Here is a 22,327-nt window from a genome sequence, read left to right as displayed (position 1 = left end):
CTGTCAAACTCAATACATGCTTGAAAGACTGCCATACTTTTCCATGAGGCATAATTCAGTGTCCTATACTCAAACAGCATACAAGTATGTTTCCAATACTTAAAACCAGCTATTCTATTTTTTTATTTTGCTTTGCAGTAGTGCCACTGTTTTGCACATGATTTGCATAGGCACTTTTTTGCTCATCATTTGCACATCCCTTCAAGTTTAACACTTTATACAAATTACAAGCATAATAGAAGCTTTCTTCATGGTATTGCATTTTGCTTGGCCAGCAGTTTATTTTTATGGATTTTTTTTTTACCTCTGTCAACTATATGAAACTTTTATAAGACATAACCCAACTCATGAGAGCCTACTAGTAAGTTATAAATTTATTTGTGATCAGCATTTATAAAGGTGGCCAAATATCCGTAGAATGCAGGCAGCTAACAGTTCAAAACCAGTCCTGCACTAACCCATACAGTAAGGTTAACATATTTCATTTAAGTCTTGATGATTAAATGCTCTGAGATATTTAGAAGAAAACATTTGCATTTCCACTTTGCCCCAACTTCTCCTACTGTAAATTGAATTGTTACATTCAACCAACAGTTCAATAAATTTCATTTTGATGAGTTGTATACTGAAACATTTTCCATATAGTATATTATCATTTGTACAATTAGATGAAAAAATTGGATGTCTATGTATTTTCTTACAAAATAAACATAAAGTTTGATAAACTACAGGCAACAACAACATATTATTCAAGAAGCAATCAATAGAGTAACTGTCAGAGTTTCATCTCCTATCTTCATTCAGATGTCTTGTTGTCTACTATCTCTATGAAGCACCATAAGCAAAAATGGCAACTCCACAATAGAGATGTTTTGCGGTTTGCAAAGTTGGAATCACTTATCATTGTGCAGTGTAACCTGCAGGAGTTGTAGAATTGTGGCTACTGTGGGAGGAGCGACAATGGATATGCTGAAATAGAAGAAGAATTAGAACACATCCAATTGATACTCAATGTGACACAATGCATGCATTGAGAAATTGTAATAGACAAATGTGAATGTTTTCCAATGTTTTACTGTACATTACAATGTTCTCAGATAATAATTTAAAATAATGGCATTCATTTTGGAAGATTCTATATTTATTTAATTTAATTCAATAGGCAAGCTTATATATGTCAACTAATTTTGTCAACTATTTTGCCAACTAATTTTGTCAACTATTTTGCTTATATATGTCAACTAAATAACTGAATTTTATATATATATATAAGATTATCAGAATTATACAAAAATAAGTTATTCATTGCATATAATAAAAGTTAAATATTTAAGTTAATAAACTACAAAATTTATTACAGATTATGGTAGGAGTCTTAAATATAAATATATAGATTTAGCATTATTTCATAAACCTACAGACACAAGCTTTTCAAAGCTCATTTCAAAACATTTTATTTTTTAAAATTATAATATATATCTAATTTACATTTATTAACCTATTCATTACTTATGTAATGTCAATTATAACAATTCAACTGAACTACTTTTAGTATCATTAATTTTTTGGATAACTTCTGCTTCTTTTCGAGTAATATATGTACTTACAGCAGCTTGAAACATAAATAGTAGTACTGAATGAGGAAAAATTACTGGCTTTGTTAATTTCCACCATAATTTTATAATATCTTTAAAATTAGTTTTCATAGGAGGAATAGCATAAGTATAATATTTATTAGCATAATGAAATGATGAAATTGGTACTAAGAGCATAGGATAAATCACACCACAAACTCCTTGTAAAACTGAACTGCGAATTTCAACGCACAAAGCACATGATGATTTCTGAATAACAACATCAGAACTTATAAATATTGAATGGAACATTGGTGCAACTATAGCTGGTAGTGCTACAGCTGGCATATAAGTACTGGCTCTAGCCTGAAATAAGAAAAATTTTAAATGTAATTATTTTTAATATTATGAGTAGTATATAAAGTTACTTATAATTAATTGAAAAGTATTTGAAATAAAATGAGACAACCATTAAAGCAATATTTCGTAACTGCAGTGAAATTAGATGAAGGAAAGCATTAATGAAACTCACACTCAAAATTTTAACATTGCAGAACATTTTATAAGTTTTTCCCACATTCTATTAGCATATTTGTTGTTCTAAATTGGAATAATCTGATGAAGAGATTTTGAGATGGCCAAAAACATTAACTGCAAATAAAATATTTTTCAATGCTGGAATTTTGAGGCAATATTCATATTGAGACAGGTAATGGAGAACCACAGAAAAGGAAGAAAAGATCTCCACATGATCTTTATTGATATAGAAAATGCCTATGTAATTAGCTATATCATATTGTAAAGGTAAAATTTAGACATTTTGATTTATTCTAGAAACAACTGGCAAAAGATGTTCTAAAACGTTTGAAGTAGATATGTAAGTAGAATAACCAAAGGGCATTACATCACATATTTTGCCAGAAATAGATGCATCATAAATGTCTAACAGTATATGAAATTTTTGAAATAACACATTTGCATGCTATTGCTCTATCACTTTGACTGCGAAGTACAAATTATCTCATACTTGGAAATCGAACAACAGGAGTCATCTACGAGATAACTTGTATAATGTTGTCTGTCAAGTTTTGTCAGATATGACTATTCCCATAGTAAGTACAGTAGAATCTTGTTTTAATGGATTGCTCAAGGCACCAAAAATCTGTTATATTGTGAACAACAGATTTCTCGCACACCCAGGAAAATATCAGTTATTCAAAAAAGTTTGTTTTATAAACCCCAACATGTGGGCATTGATCAGCCTGAGAAGAGAGGAGAAGGTTGATGGTATGCTTCTTATCCAAGCTGTAATATTGTATCACTTATTAAAATACCAACACAATTATTATTTGGAGAGATAGTAGTTTAATATCAACCGAGGTTACATTTTTAAGCATCACAAATAGTTTTCACATTAGTTACATTATATTAATAATTACATCAATATTCCTTAAAACACATCAATATTTTAATAAAATTTATAACCAGTTACATTAATATTTTTAAAACTTGAGAAATGAAGTCTAACTAGTAAATCAAAGAAGTCATTTCATGTGGCAAACTTATTTTATCATCCTAATCAGAACAGTAGCATCTCAATAGTAATTATTTTTGGCAATTACATTAATATTAATATCCTTTACTCAAAAAAGGCAGAAGTGGTGCAGAAATAAGAGTGGCTTTCAATACATAAGTATTATTATTGCATACATAAGTACTTGCAACAGTGGACATTTATAAATCTATTTTGATCACAATCTACAGCATCACGACAAGAGAGACACTGTAAATATGAAGCACACTTCTTTGATGCTGAGGAATTTCTCTGTACCAATCAGAATCCCAGAACACCACAAGTAATGAATCATAAGTTTGAAAATGTCTGCAGATAACTGAAGGTGCAAGAGAGATTGCAAATGATAATAGGAACACACACAAAGATGTATGTTCCTATTATCATTGCTGTGTACCCCTTTGGCATTGAGAAATACCTCTAGTCCTGTAAGAATTTCTCTGGCAAGGTGCTTTAATTGCCAACAAAAAGTGGTGTCAAGAAATAGCATCAGGGAAGCACAGTTTTTTTTGTATAAATTTTAGAGTAATTTCTGGTTTTTTGGCAGCTTGATCAAAAGAATTTCATATATGAATCCATACTTGTGTGTCCACCCCATGAATCTGTCATAAGAAGGAAAGTTTCTTTACATTTGGGACTATTTGTCTTTCCAAAAAGAATTCATTTACTGTAGAAAGTTGCTCATTTTGCCTGATGTGCTAAGTGACAGTGACATTGGAAGACATGAAACTATCAATCTCTATTGTACTTTTGGCCCAAAGCTCCCCTATGTTCTTGTAAGTACAAGAAAATGTTGCCAATATCACCAGCCCTATTAATAACACACTGTATAGTATAGTTGTGTATTGCCAAATATTTTCATGATTGAGCATACTCAAAACTTGATTTTTTACCTTTGAAGGTGTAAGTCCTTGTACTGTACACAGTATTTTGTATTGGAAACCACACTAGTTGATATTGAACATAATAGTCATAGTTCTCTGATATGGACTTTATGTCATCCCGATGATCTTTGCTGCCTGCATAATATTCTCTGACTAGCCATGTTATTTTTGACTACCAATGTTATAGTAACTCTTAAATTTCAAGGCTAGTGATACCTGGTTCATCATTTTAAAATAAAATTGCCAATCCTCTTAATTCTTAACCTCAATAACTCACTTGTTATGGCTCAAAGAATGAAATGGTTTGGGGATTGCATTAACCTATAAAATAGTGATGGAAAAAGTTTTGTAAATATCAATATGTCGATATATCGATAACCCACAAAACCGATAATGGTATTATCTAATATCATTACAAGATATCAATATATCGGAAAATATCGGACTAATCTGGGAATTTTGACTACTAGAGTTAAAATTTCGCCTTGCAGGTTCAAAAATCATAACAGGGAAGGGGATCTTATAAAGTATTGAAGTTAAAACCTAGTGCGAAGAAACCTACATAACATTTCCCCACTTTTACTTTTAACAGCATGGGAAGCCAACCCAGCAATATTGTAATTCACTGGACCCCATAACTTGCAGTTTAGTTTACCAAATACCACTACACATGCAAATGCATTATGTAACTTATTTGTTTATTTATTATTTTTATGATTTTACTCAATACATTCTAAACTCTGCATTACTTAGCCAACTAACTTAATATGTTGTAATAAACCATTTTTTGGAGAGGTAAGATAAAAATATTAGCTTTGCAAGGATTGAGCTGGCTAGCATGTTTCATCTTGACGTCATAATGAGACCCACTTTTGAAAGCAATCTTTCCGATGGAACAGAGCTTCCTGAGATACAGTAATACGGTCTGCTAGCTTTTTTTGTGTTTAGGAATACGGCAGATAAATGTTCCATTATTTTAGGGGGCAGCATTTACGGTCTATCAAATTTTAATTTAGGTAATGTTTTAACTCTGTAACCAAACTACCTGAGTTTCTCTCTGTTTCAGTGCCTGTCTGCTTTGCAGCTAGACAGGTGTGGAAGCTCCAAATATCGTCATTGTTAGCAGTCTGTAGTACAGACTCTGTACTACCTTATCTTCTAACTGATGCTCATTCCCTTCATTACTTGTTTTTGCAATATCTTTTAGGGCCTGATTGATGCGAGATATTGCCCGTGAACAAGCTATTTGTGCATCAAAACATCAAAATGCAGCCTTTTAAATCACAGATCAAGTATACTAGAAATAGCTAGCAAGTGGTTGCTTTCGGCATCCTTAAAATAGTGTGCCATAGTGTACCAGGGAATTCATCATGGCAACCTGAAAATTTTTTCCTACCGTTTCCAAAGAAGTTCTGGCAACTGTGGCTTTAGTCATACAACTTATCATTGGCAGAACTGACTAATATATTTTTTACCTGAAGTATGTTTCGTTAGCTGATCAAATGGTTTCAAATCACATAAGGGGCACAGTCCGGCAGTTTGCAAGATAGCGCCACAAACAAACAGCACAGCACAATGACAACACTGAACCCTGCTTTCCTTTGTCCCAGCCAATCCACAGTTTTCACTGATGTATCGCACCAAAACACTACAATATATCAGTGATATATAGAAACCACGAATATCGCAATATATTGGAAATCACCAGGCACGATATATTGATATATCGATATTCCAATCCCATCACTACTATAAAACACTACCTTTATGCCAAAATTTATCAAAAGCAGTGGGAGACATATGTGTAGTACTTCTTGTAAAGAACCGTTTAATCATGTGCATTATGATCACAATAGGGCATGCAAACAGGATACAATGAGGGACACGGCTCAATGTATCCTGGGTCAGCCTTCCAGCCACCTTGATTTTGTATTAGAATCAATTGTTTACTGTATTTATTAACATTGATAGTATATAACAAAGTTGTCTTTATCAGAAAAAATACGTGCCAACTGTCAAGAAAAATGTAGAGATCATCTTTTATATGTTAACTATAACATAAAAGATGACTGCATTATATTATTATTTAATTACAGTAGACTCCACACATTGTAATCACAGATATTCTTATCAGTCATTTAATGTATGTTTTGGAACTAGCTATTTCAATGACAAGTTAAAATACACTTATAAAACATCAATTATTATGTAAAGAACTGGGGGCTTATAGGGTGAATGTTTCCCTAAAAACCTCTTAATCAGCAACGGTTTGGAAAAAAACCATTCACGTTGTCACTGGATGGCGAAATCGAAGGGTCTTAACTCATTCGAGTGGGGAGTGCAATGAGTAAGTCAATAGTGTGTCCATTATTCAAGTAACGACAGGTAACCAGATTTAACAAACATAATGATTTTAATATATATCTAAATATTCGACTACAAGCTTAACATGAAATCCAAGCAAATAAACAACTAAGTACGGCTTTCAATCCTATCTACGTTAAAGAGAGAGAGTTTACATATGGGCTAACAAAATACCTGAGAGAGAGATGCTGTCCTCTATAGCCATGGAGGTGTATATGTCATTGTCATATGGTGGATCTAGTCAAAACTTTTTATGGCTGGAATGTCTGCTGTGTAATATGTCTGTCCAGGATAGTGAAACAGGAGACTGCTTCTATGGGGATGTCCACTTGGGCTGGTTTCTGGAGAAGTCCATTGGAAATATGGCAGGACTGGCCATAGTCTTCATGGCATCTCAGGATGTCCACCTTGATAAGGCGTGTGCTGATGTTTGCCTTGATGATGGTGCAATGAGCCGTGACTATCTAGGGCTTCTGGGGATGTCTGCCTCGATGATAGTGTGTGACCCCTTTTTATACACGTTCTGTGTGAGAACTGTCTCTGATGGTCTTGATTTAGTGTGGTCTAAGTCTGGGTCTGGCTGATATGGGATGTTGCGAATCAGACGGTTTGGTTGGATTGTTGATATTTTCCCTCAGTGTTACGACTCTTCTTACCTCATAAATTCACCTGTTTGACAGTTTCTCACCATTCACACTTGACTCTTATCTCTAAAGTTGTAACATAAGTCTAAACATCGCAATAATTTTTGACTTCACGGGCTATTTGATCGGTTTTATCTATAATAATATTGTGTGTGGGTGAGAAAAAGAAAGTGGGGTTTTTTCCAGTTCTCTTAATTTTTACTAATTAATTTTCTAATAATTGCTCCCCTCAGACTCTCACATTTATAATTAGTCTGGTTATTAATTTCATTATCTTTGGGTAAATAGGCATTTTTAAACTCTCATTTTTTGCTCTATCAGCCTTAACATGGGGCTGATAAGATGCAATCATTATCAGTCTTTATCAGGACTTCAAATGTTAAACATTAATTGTTTTTAATGTTTACCAATCTGAGAAAGTGGAATCAAATCTGGACAGGTCAAAAAACCCAGGAATTTTTAAGGATAGTATGTCCCAGAAATGTTGGGTCCACCCTTCATTATCCAACAACTCCATTGTGAGTCTGGCCAAATTTATAACAAGCCTGAAAAGAAGGTCCCTTTTAGTGCCCACATAGCAAGGGTGGGGGAACTGAGAACAGGGACATACATACAAGAAAGACATCAGCTGTACACGAAGTGTTTAGCCAGCAGAAAAGAGGGTAACGAAAAGGGGGGAAGGAGGAGGGAGAGGAGATAGATAGTAGAGAAAGATAGGATCCCTCTGAATGGCATACATATGGCTACAGTACTCTCTATGTTTGATGTTGGTGTGCAATTTTTATGCTGCAAGGCCATAGTCCCCCAAAGGGTCTAAAAGAAAACCTGAGTGTAGCAAACACCAATAATTGAGTGCTGCCACAAATAGCTAAGTGTAGAAGTTAGTGCCAAGTGGCTGTTAGTAGGAAGACTTAAATCTACTTAATACTAATAAAACTGAACGCGATTGCAAATCTTAATGCTACTTAACAGCTAGACATACAGCGCAAAAAGGAAATAAACACAATGACAAACTAGACAAGACAAACAGAGACAAATGGGCAAGACCCCATTTTTTTGTTTTATTTTTATTTATTTCCTTATTTATTTTTTTATTTTATTTATTTATTTTTTTTAACATTAACTTACTCACTAACTAACCTACCATAAAGATTTTTACATACAAAATTTTTCAAACATTGAACAAGGCCTTTAAATGTTCTTGAAACTGTGTTTTTACTGTATATTGAGCACTGAACACAAGACCATGTTATTTATCAAACACCTAGCTTTTATCCATTTTATCTTTTATCCATTCACTAATTCGAGATATCCAAATGAAGGGACTGATCCAATTATAAATTTAAGCAATTATGAAGCCAATAAGCATAAAAAACTAGTTAAAAGATTTCAGTATCCGTCTAACATAGAGATTAATGCATGGAAGGAATCTCTGGTAAAAAACAAATCACAGGTCAAAATTCCTGAGGATATAAAAAAAAAAAAAAAGCCAGGTGTTTGATAAATAACACAGTCTTGTGTTCAATGCTCAATTGAACAAGGCCCTTTTAAATTGAAATGGCCTTGATACAATCTCTATGAAACTACTGGTATAATTAAAATAACCACTAGATGTAAGTTAGATGTAAATACCAATAAAACAGCAAAAGAGCCTTGATGTCAAGGAGAGTGCATTAAATGCATTTTCTTGAAATTAGGAGTGCTTTTGATAAGACCTCTTTTGAGACTATCAAATATGCTGCACTCAAGCACAGCATTAGCCCAGTTCTTGTTTAAATTAAAATACAAAAAATATGTATATTGAAGATACAAAGTTGCCTTCCTCTTCCTCTTTTGTTTTTTACAATTACCAGCAACAATCTGAAAACAGTTTTCATAGACAGAGACAACCTTTTATTTAAGTTTGCAACTCTGAAAAAAAAAAAAAAATGTAAAATAGATAAAAACATTCAATGGTGGCAATGCCAATAATTGTTGATTAAAAATTTTTACTTTTAATCAACTATTATTGTAAATTATGGTATTGGTATTGTTGCTAGTGAATGTATTTATCCATTTTACATTTTTTTTCTAGAGGTGCAAACTCAAATAAAAGGTTGTCTCTGTCCGTGAAAACTGTTTTCAGATTGTTGCTGGTAATTGTAAACAACAAAAGAGTAAGATGAAGACAATTTTGTATTTTCAATATACCTATTTTTTTGTATTTTGATGTAAATATTGTTGGCCAACTTTTAAGTTTAATCAACAGTTCTTGTTTGTTGGATTGACTCTATGCTACAACATAATAGTGTGACCATTTTTCAGAACCTTCCTGAGACCATCCAAAGCATGAAGCAGTCCTGAAGATAATGTTCTTTCATCCTGGTTGCAGTGTCTCATTGTGGATGGTTTTCTGAGGGACCTTAGTGGTTCTAGGTTGATACCTAGGGTTATGCCGATGACATTGTTCTGCTTTGTATGGAGAAATTTCCTAGCACTTTGTCAGACCTTCTTCAAACATGTTTGGCCTTTGTGCAGAGCTGGTACAGGCATAACAACTTAAAAGCATCAGTTCTAGCAAAACTGTTATTGTTTCCTTTATTAACAGAAAAGCCTTAAAGGGAATTTCTGAACTCCCTTCTCTGTGATAAAACAATGCAGTTTTCTTCCTTGATCAATTACTTTGGTATTGGCATGTTATTTGACTAGCCCAGTCAGGTAGAAATTCTTTGTCCTATTGGGTAAGTTTCCCACTGCATTTCAAGTGAAATTGCTAGCTATTATTTGGTGTGCTTGCACTATTTTATGTAGGAGTGGGTCCTCATAATAAGATTATCTACATTGTTTCTGACAGTCAGGATGCCTTAAAGCAGTTGATTCTTGTTGAGTTACTTCAGCACTTGTTTGGAAATGAAGTTTGCAGTTCAATAAGCTGGTTTTCTGTCTCTTGTAAGTACTAGGACATGAGGATATTACTGGCAATGTAAGTGCCAATTTACTGGCCAAACAATGTATTTCATATCCCTTTGAAGAGCCAGTCCAGTGTTGGTATTTCCTATAATACTTAGTTCAATCTTTAACAACTAAAAAAAACAATCTCCAATCATTCTAAGCAGTGGAGATTAATTCTGAGTTTAACACACTAACTGCCACCATTGAAAAAATGTTTCATGTCCTTTGGGTCATTCTCTTTTTCTTATAGATTTATGCTATTCTCATATCAGAAAATCCAAATTTGCTCTTTGAATTGATTTTTTTAAAATATTTATGCTAATTTAGAATTCCATTGATCATCTTTAAACAGATTTTTGGTTTCTAGCCTCTGTATAGTTTCTGTTAAAGATGTGAAGCTGTGCACAGTGAATAGTTCCTTTTCCACATCCTTGTGCTGTACAATTTCTTTGACTTTCTTAACAGCTTCAGAGTCAGAATCATCTAAACTTAAAATTAATTCTTTTATCTGAATTCCTGTAGTTCTCACGATAGAAAACAGTTGTCTCAATCCATACCCCACCTGGTTGATTACAGGCTTTGGTAATAATGGTAGTCCTGTGATTTCACAGTACACCTGAATTCTTGCTGGTGCCTTCCATAAGTTTTTCATGTTTGAAATGAACTCATTTGCAATAGAGTATTCCAGTCAGACAGTTACATAGATGAGGCAGTGCATGTGCAATGCATGTGACATATTTCATGTTGAATGCTGCTACCATGTAAGATGCTTGATCTGTTACTATCACCCAAACTTTTTCATACTTGAATTCAAAAGGCCATAACTTTGTGCATGCATCCATAAAACCTTGCATAATATTTGCGTGATTGGTTTTCCCTGGGTTGTAAAACTTGAGAAGCATTAATGGAACTGGATCTCCAGTTAGTGACTGAACTTATATGTTAAGTACACATCTTTTTTTGCAGAGTCAGTTGTTTCCTCCACAAGAAACACAATGTGATGGTCTAAAACTTTTCATATTATCTGTATGGTTTCAACATATCTTGCATCCAAGTTATTCCTTCCTTAGCATATTTTCATCTGGCATGTCAGGATGTATGTTTTTCCAGAAATGCCTTAAACAATGGGTGGTTCACATTATTGAGAGAAATGTTTTCCTCTAGAAAGGCATTTGATAAATCTTGATTAAACTGTTTTGCAGATTTTGCTTTGTCTGCAGCTCTTTTAAAGCTTTTTGCAATAAAACTTTGTTTGTGTGACTTGTTAGTATTATGAGCAAAGTTTCACATGTGCTTTGGGTTCTTTATGTGATAATCAATTTGCAAAGACAGGTGTTTTTCATCCATAGTTATTATCATTTCACAAACATCAAATCTTATTCTATCTGTTCATATTCCTTGACCATTAAATTTTGTGAGAGCTGAATATAACTTATATGTAGAAACTTTCCCCTTTTATATGAAATTTACTATGCATAAATTAATAGCTTCCTGGATAACAAACTCAAGCAATTCTTCTAGAATGTTCAGCATGTGTAAATGCTGAGCAGTTTCCTCTGCTTGAGAAGTGAACTCATCCGAGAAATAAAATTGTAACTGGTTGGGGATAGAGAGGACAAAATTACATAATTACCATAACAGTGTTAAATCTCTGAATTCAGCAAAATTACTGTTTCCACACATTGCATAAGTTTAAATTTTAAAATACTTAAAATATTGCAAAATGAGTAGTTTAGGTGCAAAATAACAAAATAGGTACAAAAGAATAGTTTGAGTGCATTTGGGTGCATTTTTTGGCCTATTACTATACCAAAAAATGAATTTCTATGTATTTTTAGGTGTATCAGTTTATCATGCCCCATCATTATATGAAATAGATGCTACACCCAAAATTCCAAACCTTAGTGATATGTGTTCATTTGTAGTTTTGTAACTGACATCTGTTCCTGAGCTCATACTGAAGTCATTTGTGATGGTCACTAAGAATGCCTGACAAACTTGTTTGACAATGTGCTTGAGAGTTTGCCAATCTGAATCTGTCAGTTTCTTGGGACTTCTAGGTCAACAGAAAGATTCAGTGCTTCCATAATGTTTCTACTTGCAATAATCTCACTGAAAATAGACTGAGAAATGTGCAATGTGGTGAAAATCTATCAAACCAAATGACCAAGCTTAGGCTCCAACTATCAAGTTACCATAATAAAATAGATTCATCTCTTGCATTCACTCATTCTGACAACACACTGCTTATATATTGTTGGTAGTGCTTATTTACATCATATGGATGAGACAATATGGAGTTATCAGATATCAGGACATTTTTGGCAGCATAGTGTATTTGCTCACTAACTATAAAATATATAACTAAAGATAATATTTTGTTAATCTTTGTAAGCCTTAAAACTGAATTGGCATGTTATTGTTAACAGCCTATATATCCAATCTTAAAACACTATATACTGTCAACTTTGCTAAAACTGACAAGACAGAAATGACAGACCAGCTATGCAAGCATTACAATGTTAAATTTCTAAACCTAATTAATCAAAAAATATTATACCATATAATCAATAATTTTAGCTTTAATATTTAAATATACTGTAAGTTATATTAGGTCTATTTTCAACCAAATACATATTATGTTTATAATATAATTTTTTCATTAAAAAAGTGGGAAAATTATTATAGATATTATGCTTAAATCAAAATTTATGTATATATATTATATTTAAAAAAATTCCAATTATTGAATGAATGTATCATACCAGAGATCCTAAATTAAGTTTTTGTCTATAAAAAAAGTTAAATCCCAATCCACCAAGTCCTGCTGCAGCTGCCAAAACAAAATGTCCAAATTCAAAGGGCCAACTATAATGAAATAATATAAATTAAACTGTGAAATAATAAATTAATTTTATTAAAAAATAAATCATTTAATAAAATTTTACATTTCACTTTTGTTTTTCCAATTATATAATAATTCTAGTTGTGTTTTCAATGCCTCTTTCTCAGTCAAACGTATACCACCTTCTGGTATTTGACCTCTGTCTGTAATTTTTTTGATATAACCTCTTCTTGAGATATCCTCATTCATTTCCTTAAAATAAATTTATATACAAATTAAAATCTTAAAGATACAATATTCTGGCTTATTCAAAATTTAGCTGGAGTTAACTAAAATTTTAAAATAATTACTTAAAACACATATTCAGTCAACTACACTATTTTAGATAAAGACAACATTTGTAAACTGTAAAACAGGGCTTATCTTGAAAATATTTCTGCTTACAACAAAAAGGTGAATAAAAATTGACATATAGCATTTAATAAGGAGTATTGAGTTTTCATAAAGAAGTTGTTTTGATGGTATATTAAGTTTTGTGGAGCTTTTGAATTAGTGCAACATGGATAATATGAAGAATTACTGACGATCACCTTAAATATCAGGCTATAATCTGGCTAATTAATACCTTCTGGAATAAAATAACTGACCCAGAACGGGACAAAGGTTCTAAATTTATTTAATAATTTATTTAAATTTGTTTTTCTATCTTTTTCTAAAAACTTATTGAATGACCCTCGTAATTTCATATTTTTTTCTTGGGAAAAAACAATTTTCTTATAACATATATTTTATTGAATTATATATTGACCATTTTGGTCAAATACCTGTTGCCATCTTTCTGGTAGTAGCATGATTCCACATTCATAAAAGTTTTGATCTTTGCTTACAAAAAACTGATCCAAGTGATTTTTGACATCCTCATTTGAAGTAAATGTTTTACTGTTTAAAATATTTTGTAAAGGCCAGAACAAGTAATAATCTGAGGGTTCCAGATCTGCAAATATGGTGGGTGTGGTAGTACATCCCATCCAAGCTGTAACAGTTTCTGAAGAGTTACCAAACTTGTGTGAAATTTCGCATTACATTATCATGGTAAAACACTACACCTTTTCTGTTTGATGATATTACTCAATTTGTTTACTCAATGGCAGTACACTTTCAAATCAATTGTTAAATTGTCTGGTAAAAGCTCAAAAAAAATTTCCTTAAAATTCCACCAAAGGAAGCATCTCTCTTTAAGAACATGTGGAACCCATGTATCAAGCTTTGAAACGAAACCAATTCGTTTCAAGTAATCATAAACAGTTCAATTCAACAAATTTAATCTCTTAGTGATTTCACGTATTGTTATTTGGCAGTTTGCTTCAATCAGTACCTTTATTTTGTTTTCATTGGCTTCAACTGACCATCCAGAACGTTGTGCATCTTCAATATTGAAATTGTCAGAACGAATTTTTTTGAACCAGTTTTGGCACTGACTTTCTCTCAACACATCTCCATACATGTACCACAATTTTTTTCTTGCTTGAACAGCATTTTGATTTTTTGGTAATTAAAGCAAAATATGCTGAAAATAGTGCTTTTGATTTTAAATATTTGATGGAACACAGAAAAAAAAAAATAATTGTACAGAATCAAACAAAATTTTTTATAAATAAGCCTTAAAATGTCAGCTGTCAAAATATATAATGAAAATGTAGTTTAAAATGAAATTGGCTGGTAAAAATACAACTAATTTCTCTAGTAATAAAAAAAAATGAAATTACTTTCTGAATAACCCAATATATAAAATAGGTAGAAGTTTACTATGGTAGCCCCAATGGCGGAGGGGAGCTGCCAATTGTTTAACGTCACTAGTTATTGATTCACGGTAGTTCTTGAACACACGAAAAATGAGTAAACTTTTAAGAACTACCATGAATCAATAACTAGTGACTACGGTATCTCATTTCCCAGTCTTTTGCTTATTCCAGGATTCCGAGATAAAAGTGAACTGTTTCCTGGGATAGAATAAATTATTTTTAAGATATACAAAACATCTTGAAATCAAATGATATAATTATTTTTCATTTTTTAAAGTAATTTAATGTTTGCAACCTCCAAAATCATATTAGTAATGCTGTGTAAGATATATATTAAAAATTACCTTTGAATTACGTAGAAATTTTCACAAATAGAAAAAATTTATTAAAGTTTGCTTGAAACTGCATACAACAACAACAACAACAACAACAATAAAAATGCTTTAAATTGAGTTGAAAATTTTAAAAAATGAATTTAAAAGGTAATTTTCATGATTTAAATAAAACATAATACAAAATATTATTGTAAATTTTTATAAGATTTTAAAAAGCAGAGATGGTCAATACTCTGATCACTCAATCTGATTCTTATTTTAGTACTGAAAACTCCTGCTACTGAGAATGTTCTTTCCAATTCAATTGATATGAATGGAATTGTGTTTAATGCATTTAAAAGAAAACAGATGTTATGTGTTTGTGGTTTTTCACCTGTAGCCTGGAAGATTTCTAGTTCGTTTTTGAGATTATAGTACTTCTATCGCTCTCTAGTATTTGTGATTTGTCTACCTCGGCTGCTTTAATACTGGAATCGAGCTTACAGCCCGATAATTCGACAGTTCATTTGGCTTTAATAATCAGGTTTATGAAGAAAAACTTCATACTTGTTTGTATCCTTGCCCAATTTGCACGATCTGGCATAATGCAGTTATTGAAGCTACTGGGCATGATTAACAATTAAGACAGCATAAGCACAATTATTCCAGATATTACAGGTTCCGACAAGTAAAGAATTTTCAGAGTCCTGTCACAAATACGCTACATATCGATTATTGACAATCTGTGACATGCCATAACGAGAAAAAATTTAAAAAAACTAATAAGTAGGTTTAAAATTAATAAATACAAATGTATTCTGACAGTTTATGAGTTAATTATACTTTCTATTGGCAAAATTTCCACAACCTTAACATAAAATACGAAAAAAGTGAACTTTTAAGAAATTTGCGGGATTTCCCGGGATGAGAAGAATTTCCCGGGTTACAAAAACAACCGGAATCCCGTTTGAGAAACCCTACTAGTGACGTTAAACAATCGGCAATCGGGAGGAGTCTGTCGGAAGGAGGCGGCCATTGGGGCTACCATAGTAAACTTTTACCATAAAATAAGTTGCACGTTTTAAAAGTCTCGAATTACAACAGTGCATAAAAGTATGAATAAAGCACAATATCATTTCAGATTGCTATAGGTAACTTATTACAACTTAAAATTATGAGTTTTGATATACTGTATTTTAAAATTCATTCCGATAAATTACACGATTTATTACGCACCAAAAAATATTAAAATCAAAATATCATAACTCTTACGTTATAGAAAACCTCACTGAAAAATGCAAATAAAAAAAAATGTGTGGGTGTTACACGAAATAAATGTCGCACATTTGTTGTATTCAAAACCACATGTAATATTATAACAGCGCCACGGAGCGGCCGGCTAGATCTTGCCCCTCGACAAAAACGCTGATTGGTTATTGGTCATTTAAATTTCCGACTAGTGGTAGATTATTTACACTAGTTTCGTACGAAATATAACAGCGCGATTGAAGTAATAAATATGCATGTTTCTTTTTTATCAATATATTGATTATGTATAAAAACTTGTATGTCGACATGTGTAAAGCAAAAAGTGCATAGGCCTATGCTGTGGACAGATTGTTGTCTGCCGACTTATGGTAGCTGTTTCTGGCATAATTGCTATCTATTTAGACTGGATGTGCGGGAATTGTCACAGGAGCATAACAGGAATGTCAAGAGTTGCCGTGCAGTTAACTGTACAGCACGTCATGGTTATAAAAATAAAATTCAATGTATGGAAGTTTGTGTGTAAAAAGTATAATTGTGAATAAAGAAGTGCAGCTGTTTAAGAAGTAGAAAGGTTTAGCACTGTTTCATGGCAGCTTGGTCGTAGTTTCGACCAGAGCGCAAGCTGTCGGCGATTTTGCTACGATCTTTCTAACCATGGAAAGATTGATCGAAAAATTATGATTTTGCTTATCCCGGTTTTATAAAAATAATTCACGTTTCTCACCATTCTGCAGTCCCCACTTGAGCCAAGTCGAACCCAAAATTCATTTGTAAAAACGTTGTAATTAAAAGTTTATTGTTGAACCAAGAGACTGATTCAATCTCTAATTTCATCCGCAAGTTAAATCAGTATAAGTTTTATTAATAGACGATAGTCACAACAGACTAATATTAATTTAAAAAAATAAATTTATTCTAATTTTTATGGGTGCTGTAAAATATTGATATCTTCTAAATCTCTTTAATCCTATTATTAGGTAGATTTTTCTCACGGCGACACTCCAAGTTAGGTGACGAAAGACTATTGTGGCAAGTTTTAAAATACTTTTACAACAAATGCATTTCGAGCTAATTTTATTCATTGAAATAACGATTATCCAAAATATCCAGTTATTTTGATGTAACGGTTCAATTTTGCCTCTCGATAAATTTGATTTGGTATGCCTAAACTGTATCCGAATTCTTTCTGTTTCGTTTAGATATAAGCGGGTGGAAAGGATTCTTTTATTTCAATGGGCTCTCTTGTCCGTTCCTCTTTTTCAATCTTTCTTTTCTTTCTTTCAGGTTTGCGATATTCATCGTCTTCGGCACATCTCGATCTCTTTCCAAGCAGTGGCGTAGCGTAGTGGGGGCGGCAGGGGCGGCCCGCCCCGGGCGGCACTTATAGGGGGCGGCAAAATTTCACAATAAATAATAATATCCTGTAAAAATACCTAAATAAGGGGGCGGCAAAATTTTCCTCCGCCGCGGGCGGCTGACCCCCACGCTACGCCACTGATCACCATTTATTTTTTGTGTTTTAAGACGAAACACTTTTCAGCAACTGACCTACCTTTTTAGGTTACCTGTCGCCGGAAGGTTATTAAAAAGTCCTTTTAAAACACACAAGGTCTTTATTTTAATTATAAAAAAATTCTCCATCGGACGAAAATTCACTAATTTCTTTCTTTGTTTTTGTTTTGTCATATTATGGCAACGCAACACTTGGATGCTCTGTCTAGGGGAAATGTCTTCCGGGAGGTCTTTTTAAGGGTAACTGGCCCCTATTCAGGCGTTATAGACGAGAAGAAAACCCGAAAATTCCACGTGGCCAGCCCTTTCCTGGTGAGGCGCGAACCCACGATTAGGGTCCAGTGGTGTTACTCACTCGGCCACTAGTACGCACCCTTACAATAATTCAAGGTATATTGATCAATCCAGCATATTAATTTCTGAAAAATGCATTTACATTTTTGTGAAATATAAATTACTGTATATATAAATTTCCGAGAAACTAAACCTACCTGAAAAATTATTCCACAAAATGACTCCATAACAGAATATTCTATAACATTATAGAAATGTCGTTGTCAATTGTTTAATGCGACTGTTGACTCTAACTTCAACTAAAAAACTTATTTAAAAGTAATACAAAACGAAAATATAATAAGAAACCGTTCAAAATTCTCAAAGAAGCTTAACAACAAGTCTCCATTTATGCAAAGTACTCTTTTACAGAATAAACTGAAAACGTGGATATTAATATACGATTAATACAAAATAATGCGAAACAGAAATAAAACCAATTTTTCCTGTTTAAAAACTAAATATTTTGTCGTAGACAAACAATTAAGAAGTGTGACCATTATGCAAATTACTTAAAAGCAACTCCTTGTAATCGCTGTGAGCCGATGAAATATATTTCGTGTTATTTCCTTTCATCCAAACTAGTCGAAATTGAGTGTAAGAACTTCGCTTCAGTCTGAAATCTCGCGAATATTGTAAGTAATTGTTCCTATTAATTAACTTTGACATTGAATGTTCTGTAGAATCTTCGTTGTAGAAGATAATAGAAATGGGTTAGAAACTCTAGAGAATACTGAACTAGCCATTAATATATAATAATTATAGGAAATATTCAATAGAAAACGGAAAAATTTCGGTGAATAATGTCGTTACTGTTAAAAGATTTCTTAGATTTTTCTGTCGTTCTGTACTTTAAGTTTGGTTTTTCAATTGAGAAATTTCGTATGGAAATCTGTTCTATCTATCTACTCAGTTTAACTTTTAACATATGATGGTAGAAATGACCCTTCTTAGTTGTAAATTCTCTTCTGTTCTACATCCTGCTGCATGTGTAGATACAGAGGTTAATTTTCATATTCTAACATTCAACTCCATTCTTTTAGGAACCGTTCCTGTTTCGAGTATTCATAATAGATTGTAATTAAAATTCAGAAAGTCTATGTATCTATAATTATAATATTTTAGTCAACTCCTCCTTTCTTCACTCAATCGAACAGACTTCTTGGAGTAAGAACTTATTTTAAGTCATTTCGTTTAAATTATGTAGAAGTATTTCTACAAAATCTCGTATACGTTCGAGGTCCTTAAGCGATTAATTATAAGTTCATAGCCTCTAGCGTTTCCAGTCTAGATATTTTACTTGCCGTAATATGTGCAAAAACTAGAGGGGGGGGAAAAAATTGGTTTAACATGTGTTTCTCTCAAGATCTTAAAGTATACTCCTCAAAAACGTATTTTTTAATAATATATCTTCAGGTAATCAACACAAAAATCTCTAGTTTAAACATAATTTTTCTCATATAATTTTCTCCTTTATCCGACCTGTAGACACTAAAAGGGCATTCCATTTTTTGTTCCACATTTACCGTAAATTTGACCTGTTTCACAATGGTTAAAGGCTAAAATTTTTTTCTTTTTTGAATACAGTTCAATTTCCTTAGGATTTAATTCTTTCGCGTTTTAGAGCCACTTACTCTATAAATATAACTCCGTGTATATATTTTGTCGTTTTTTAGATATAGAAAGTTTTTAAAATGAATAACGAAAGAGAGAGTTGCCCAGGACCATCCTGTTTCGTCGAATCAAATTTATCCATTCAATCTATGATACAAAATCCTCAAGCAGCTCAAGCCGTAGAAATATATAACCAAAACCAAATCTCTGAGAGATCTATGCAAATTGAGTATTCAACACATGTGCAGGCGGAGTCAAGAGAAGAACGATTCCAGTGCTCCAAGTGCAACAAAAGTTTCCACTTCAAATCAAAATTAGAAACTCATAATCTGACACACACTAAAGAAAAACGGTACAAATGTAAAGAGTGCAACAAGACTTTCGTGCACAAATCGAGTCGGAACAATCATTTCCGAAAACAACACACTAACGCAGTGCATGTTTGCCCCAATTGTCCCCAAGCATTCACTACACTTGAGAGTTTAGTCGAACACTGTCAAATTCATATACCATTAAGAGATGCTCCTTACGTTTGCGCAGAATGTGGAACAGGATTTACACACGAGCATCAATTTCAAATCCACGAACATAATCATTCGCTCTCAGATACAGATTTCACTGAAGACGAAGTTGTTCTTTTTGAACAAAACGACGATTACCTGAGTACATATCTCTTTCCTTAAACTTCACCTTAGGCACAGATTTTTTGTTTTTTAAAAATTTAATTTTTTGATATTTCTTTCATACAATATGATAGTTTTTACGTTGTTATTCCTTTTTATAATCATCTATATTTTAAACTGAACTTTGTTAGTTTTTTATAAATTTTTATTAAACGAAAAATCGAAAACACATCTCGTGAACTTTTTAATACTTTTTTTTTTTTTTTGCACATGACCAACAATGAGGGGGGGTTCGTTTGAACAGAATTGGCTGGTTTTCCTACGTCATAACTGCGTGCTTAGTTCAGAATTCCCATAAGTAACTATATAAAGCCATCGTGTATTGTGAAGACAAAGCATGATTTTGAAATTTTCCTCACTTCCATTTGTTATTCCTGCGACGTTTATACATTAAATGATTCCGCTAAGACGATGCCCGGAAGGAATCTAGAAATACTTTGCCTGCGAGTGATACCAATTTCTGTATGAAGGTGAACTTGAGTGAAAAGCCATATATAAAAAAATAATTAAATCGTCCTACTGAGCAGCAGAACACTGAAGCAGGTTATTGTAGAAGACTATCCAGTTACGTCTTAGGTACTGTGCCTTTTTTTGTGCGCGCTTGATTTTGTATTTTATGTTCCTATTTTAATCGTTATATTTGGGAGCTGCAGTTTCGCCCGTCAAGTCACTCTCACATCAGGAGACTCTGCAGTAATCTCCATACGAAGTAACGAAGACCCCAGTTGTGAGGTACTGTATTTGAAGATTTATGTACTGTAATTCTTCTTCTTAGCTTAATAATAGACATATAATGTTGGTCTGCCGATTTAATAATTGTTTTGCTTTTTCTTTTTACAGAAATGCGAAAAATAATAATAATGTTCGAAAATTTCATTTCGGTTTTAGAGGATATTTTGCTTTTGAGACTTTTTCTCCGGATAATACGAATTTTTATTGCATTCTTTATTCTTATACGCTATATAAGCTGTCAAAATACTTTCTAATGTAGGTATATTAATGTTTCTTTAAACTCGGTAGAAGTTCGTTTAATCCAGGATCTACTGCGCTCTTTCCATATCTTCTGTCATATCGGTCCACCATTTCGTGCCTACACGAAAGGCCGCATTTAAAGAATGTTTACCAGTAATTGCAAAAAAGTCTGAACTCTACACTACAGTAAATATTTCATAATTCTTGCTAATTTATAATTGTCTCGTCATTTATATAATGCTGTAAAAACAACGCGCCATTTTACGAAAAACAATGGCTTCAGTCATTGCTTAGACACGTGTCATTTAAGAGTGACAGGAATGCAGGTAATACACAACTCCAAATGAAACGTATTACTAGGACTTAAGCTGCATAAGATCTATTACTTTAATTCATTGATTGCAAATATAAATTTATAGGAAATGCATGAATTATCGATAATTTTTTTTTTCTTCTTACTACATCAATGAATCTCTAATGAAGAACTCGCATGAACAGAAGCCGAATCGCATCACTTGCTCTTACAGAACGAAACAGTCACCAAGATATTTCAAGTATTTGCAGTAAGTATTAATAAACGAAACCCTAAGTAACAACTAAGAAAACAATTTCGCAAATTTTATTATTACAGGAAAACAGAATGAGAAACCTGTTCGAGAGTGGCTGTTCGCATTAATAAATCAGATGGAGAAGCTAGATTCTGAAAAGTATTGCATATAGAAACCCTTCGCAAGCCTTCAATTTGCAACAATGATGACAACAACAGAACAAAGAAGCGCATCAAACAGTACCAGACTCTACCAGAAAACATCTTATGCGAAAATACGTTACTTCAATGAAATCTTTAATCATGACAATTTAACTTATGTCAATTAATTTAAAATGTGTAATTCTGATATGGCATGTGAATTTATAATGTATAAATGCTTCCTACATTTTAAATTTATTCAAGATAGATATTCTATACCTTGTTTTTATCTGAATGCATTTAACTGTTTCAAAAGCAAATAAAA

At 32.6% G+C, this 22,327-nt stretch overlaps 1 protein-coding gene and 1 long non-coding RNA gene across 3 annotated transcripts; one reads left to right on the top strand and one right to left on the bottom strand.

Moving 5' to 3' along the window:
• Positions 1–1,438: 1,438 nt before the first annotated feature.
• Positions 1,439–16,344, bottom strand: LOC136989098 (transmembrane protein 126A). Of its 2 annotated transcripts, none has more exons than XM_067287202.1 (4): positions 16,204–16,344; positions 12,919–13,067; positions 12,736–12,838; positions 1,439–1,940 (listed from the first exon to the last, which is right to left on the bottom strand). In XM_067287202.1, the coding sequence occupies exons 2-4, from the start codon at positions 13,062–13,064 to the stop codon at positions 1,524–1,526; spliced, it is 666 nt and encodes a 221-aa protein (XP_067143303.1). In that variant the 5' UTR covers positions 13,065–13,067; positions 16,204–16,344; the 3' UTR covers positions 1,439–1,523. The 2 variants fall into 2 exon arrangements, with proteins under 2 accessions (XP_067143303.1, XP_067143304.1); XM_067287203.1 differs by lacking the exon at positions 16,204–16,344 and adding an exon at positions 14,962–15,015.
• Positions 16,345–18,643: 2,299 nt separating this feature from the next.
• On the top strand, positions 18,644–21,979 carry LOC136989141 (uncharacterized). The gene is made up of 3 exons (XR_010882870.1): positions 18,644–18,680; positions 21,798–21,877; positions 21,946–21,979. It is a non-coding gene; the product is annotated as an uncharacterized lncRNA (long non-coding RNA).
• Positions 21,980–22,327: the final 348 nt, after the last annotated feature.

This window comes from Centruroides vittatus, unplaced genomic scaffold, assembly GCF_030686945.1.
Source record: "Centruroides vittatus isolate TY-2023 unplaced genomic scaffold, ASM3068694v2 scaffold_435, whole genome shotgun sequence".
Classification (NCBI taxonomy): domain Eukaryota; kingdom Metazoa; phylum Arthropoda; class Arachnida; order Scorpiones; family Buthidae; genus Centruroides; species Centruroides vittatus.
Note: the sequence above shows the minus strand (reverse complement) of the source record. Positions and strands in the feature narration are given on the sequence as shown.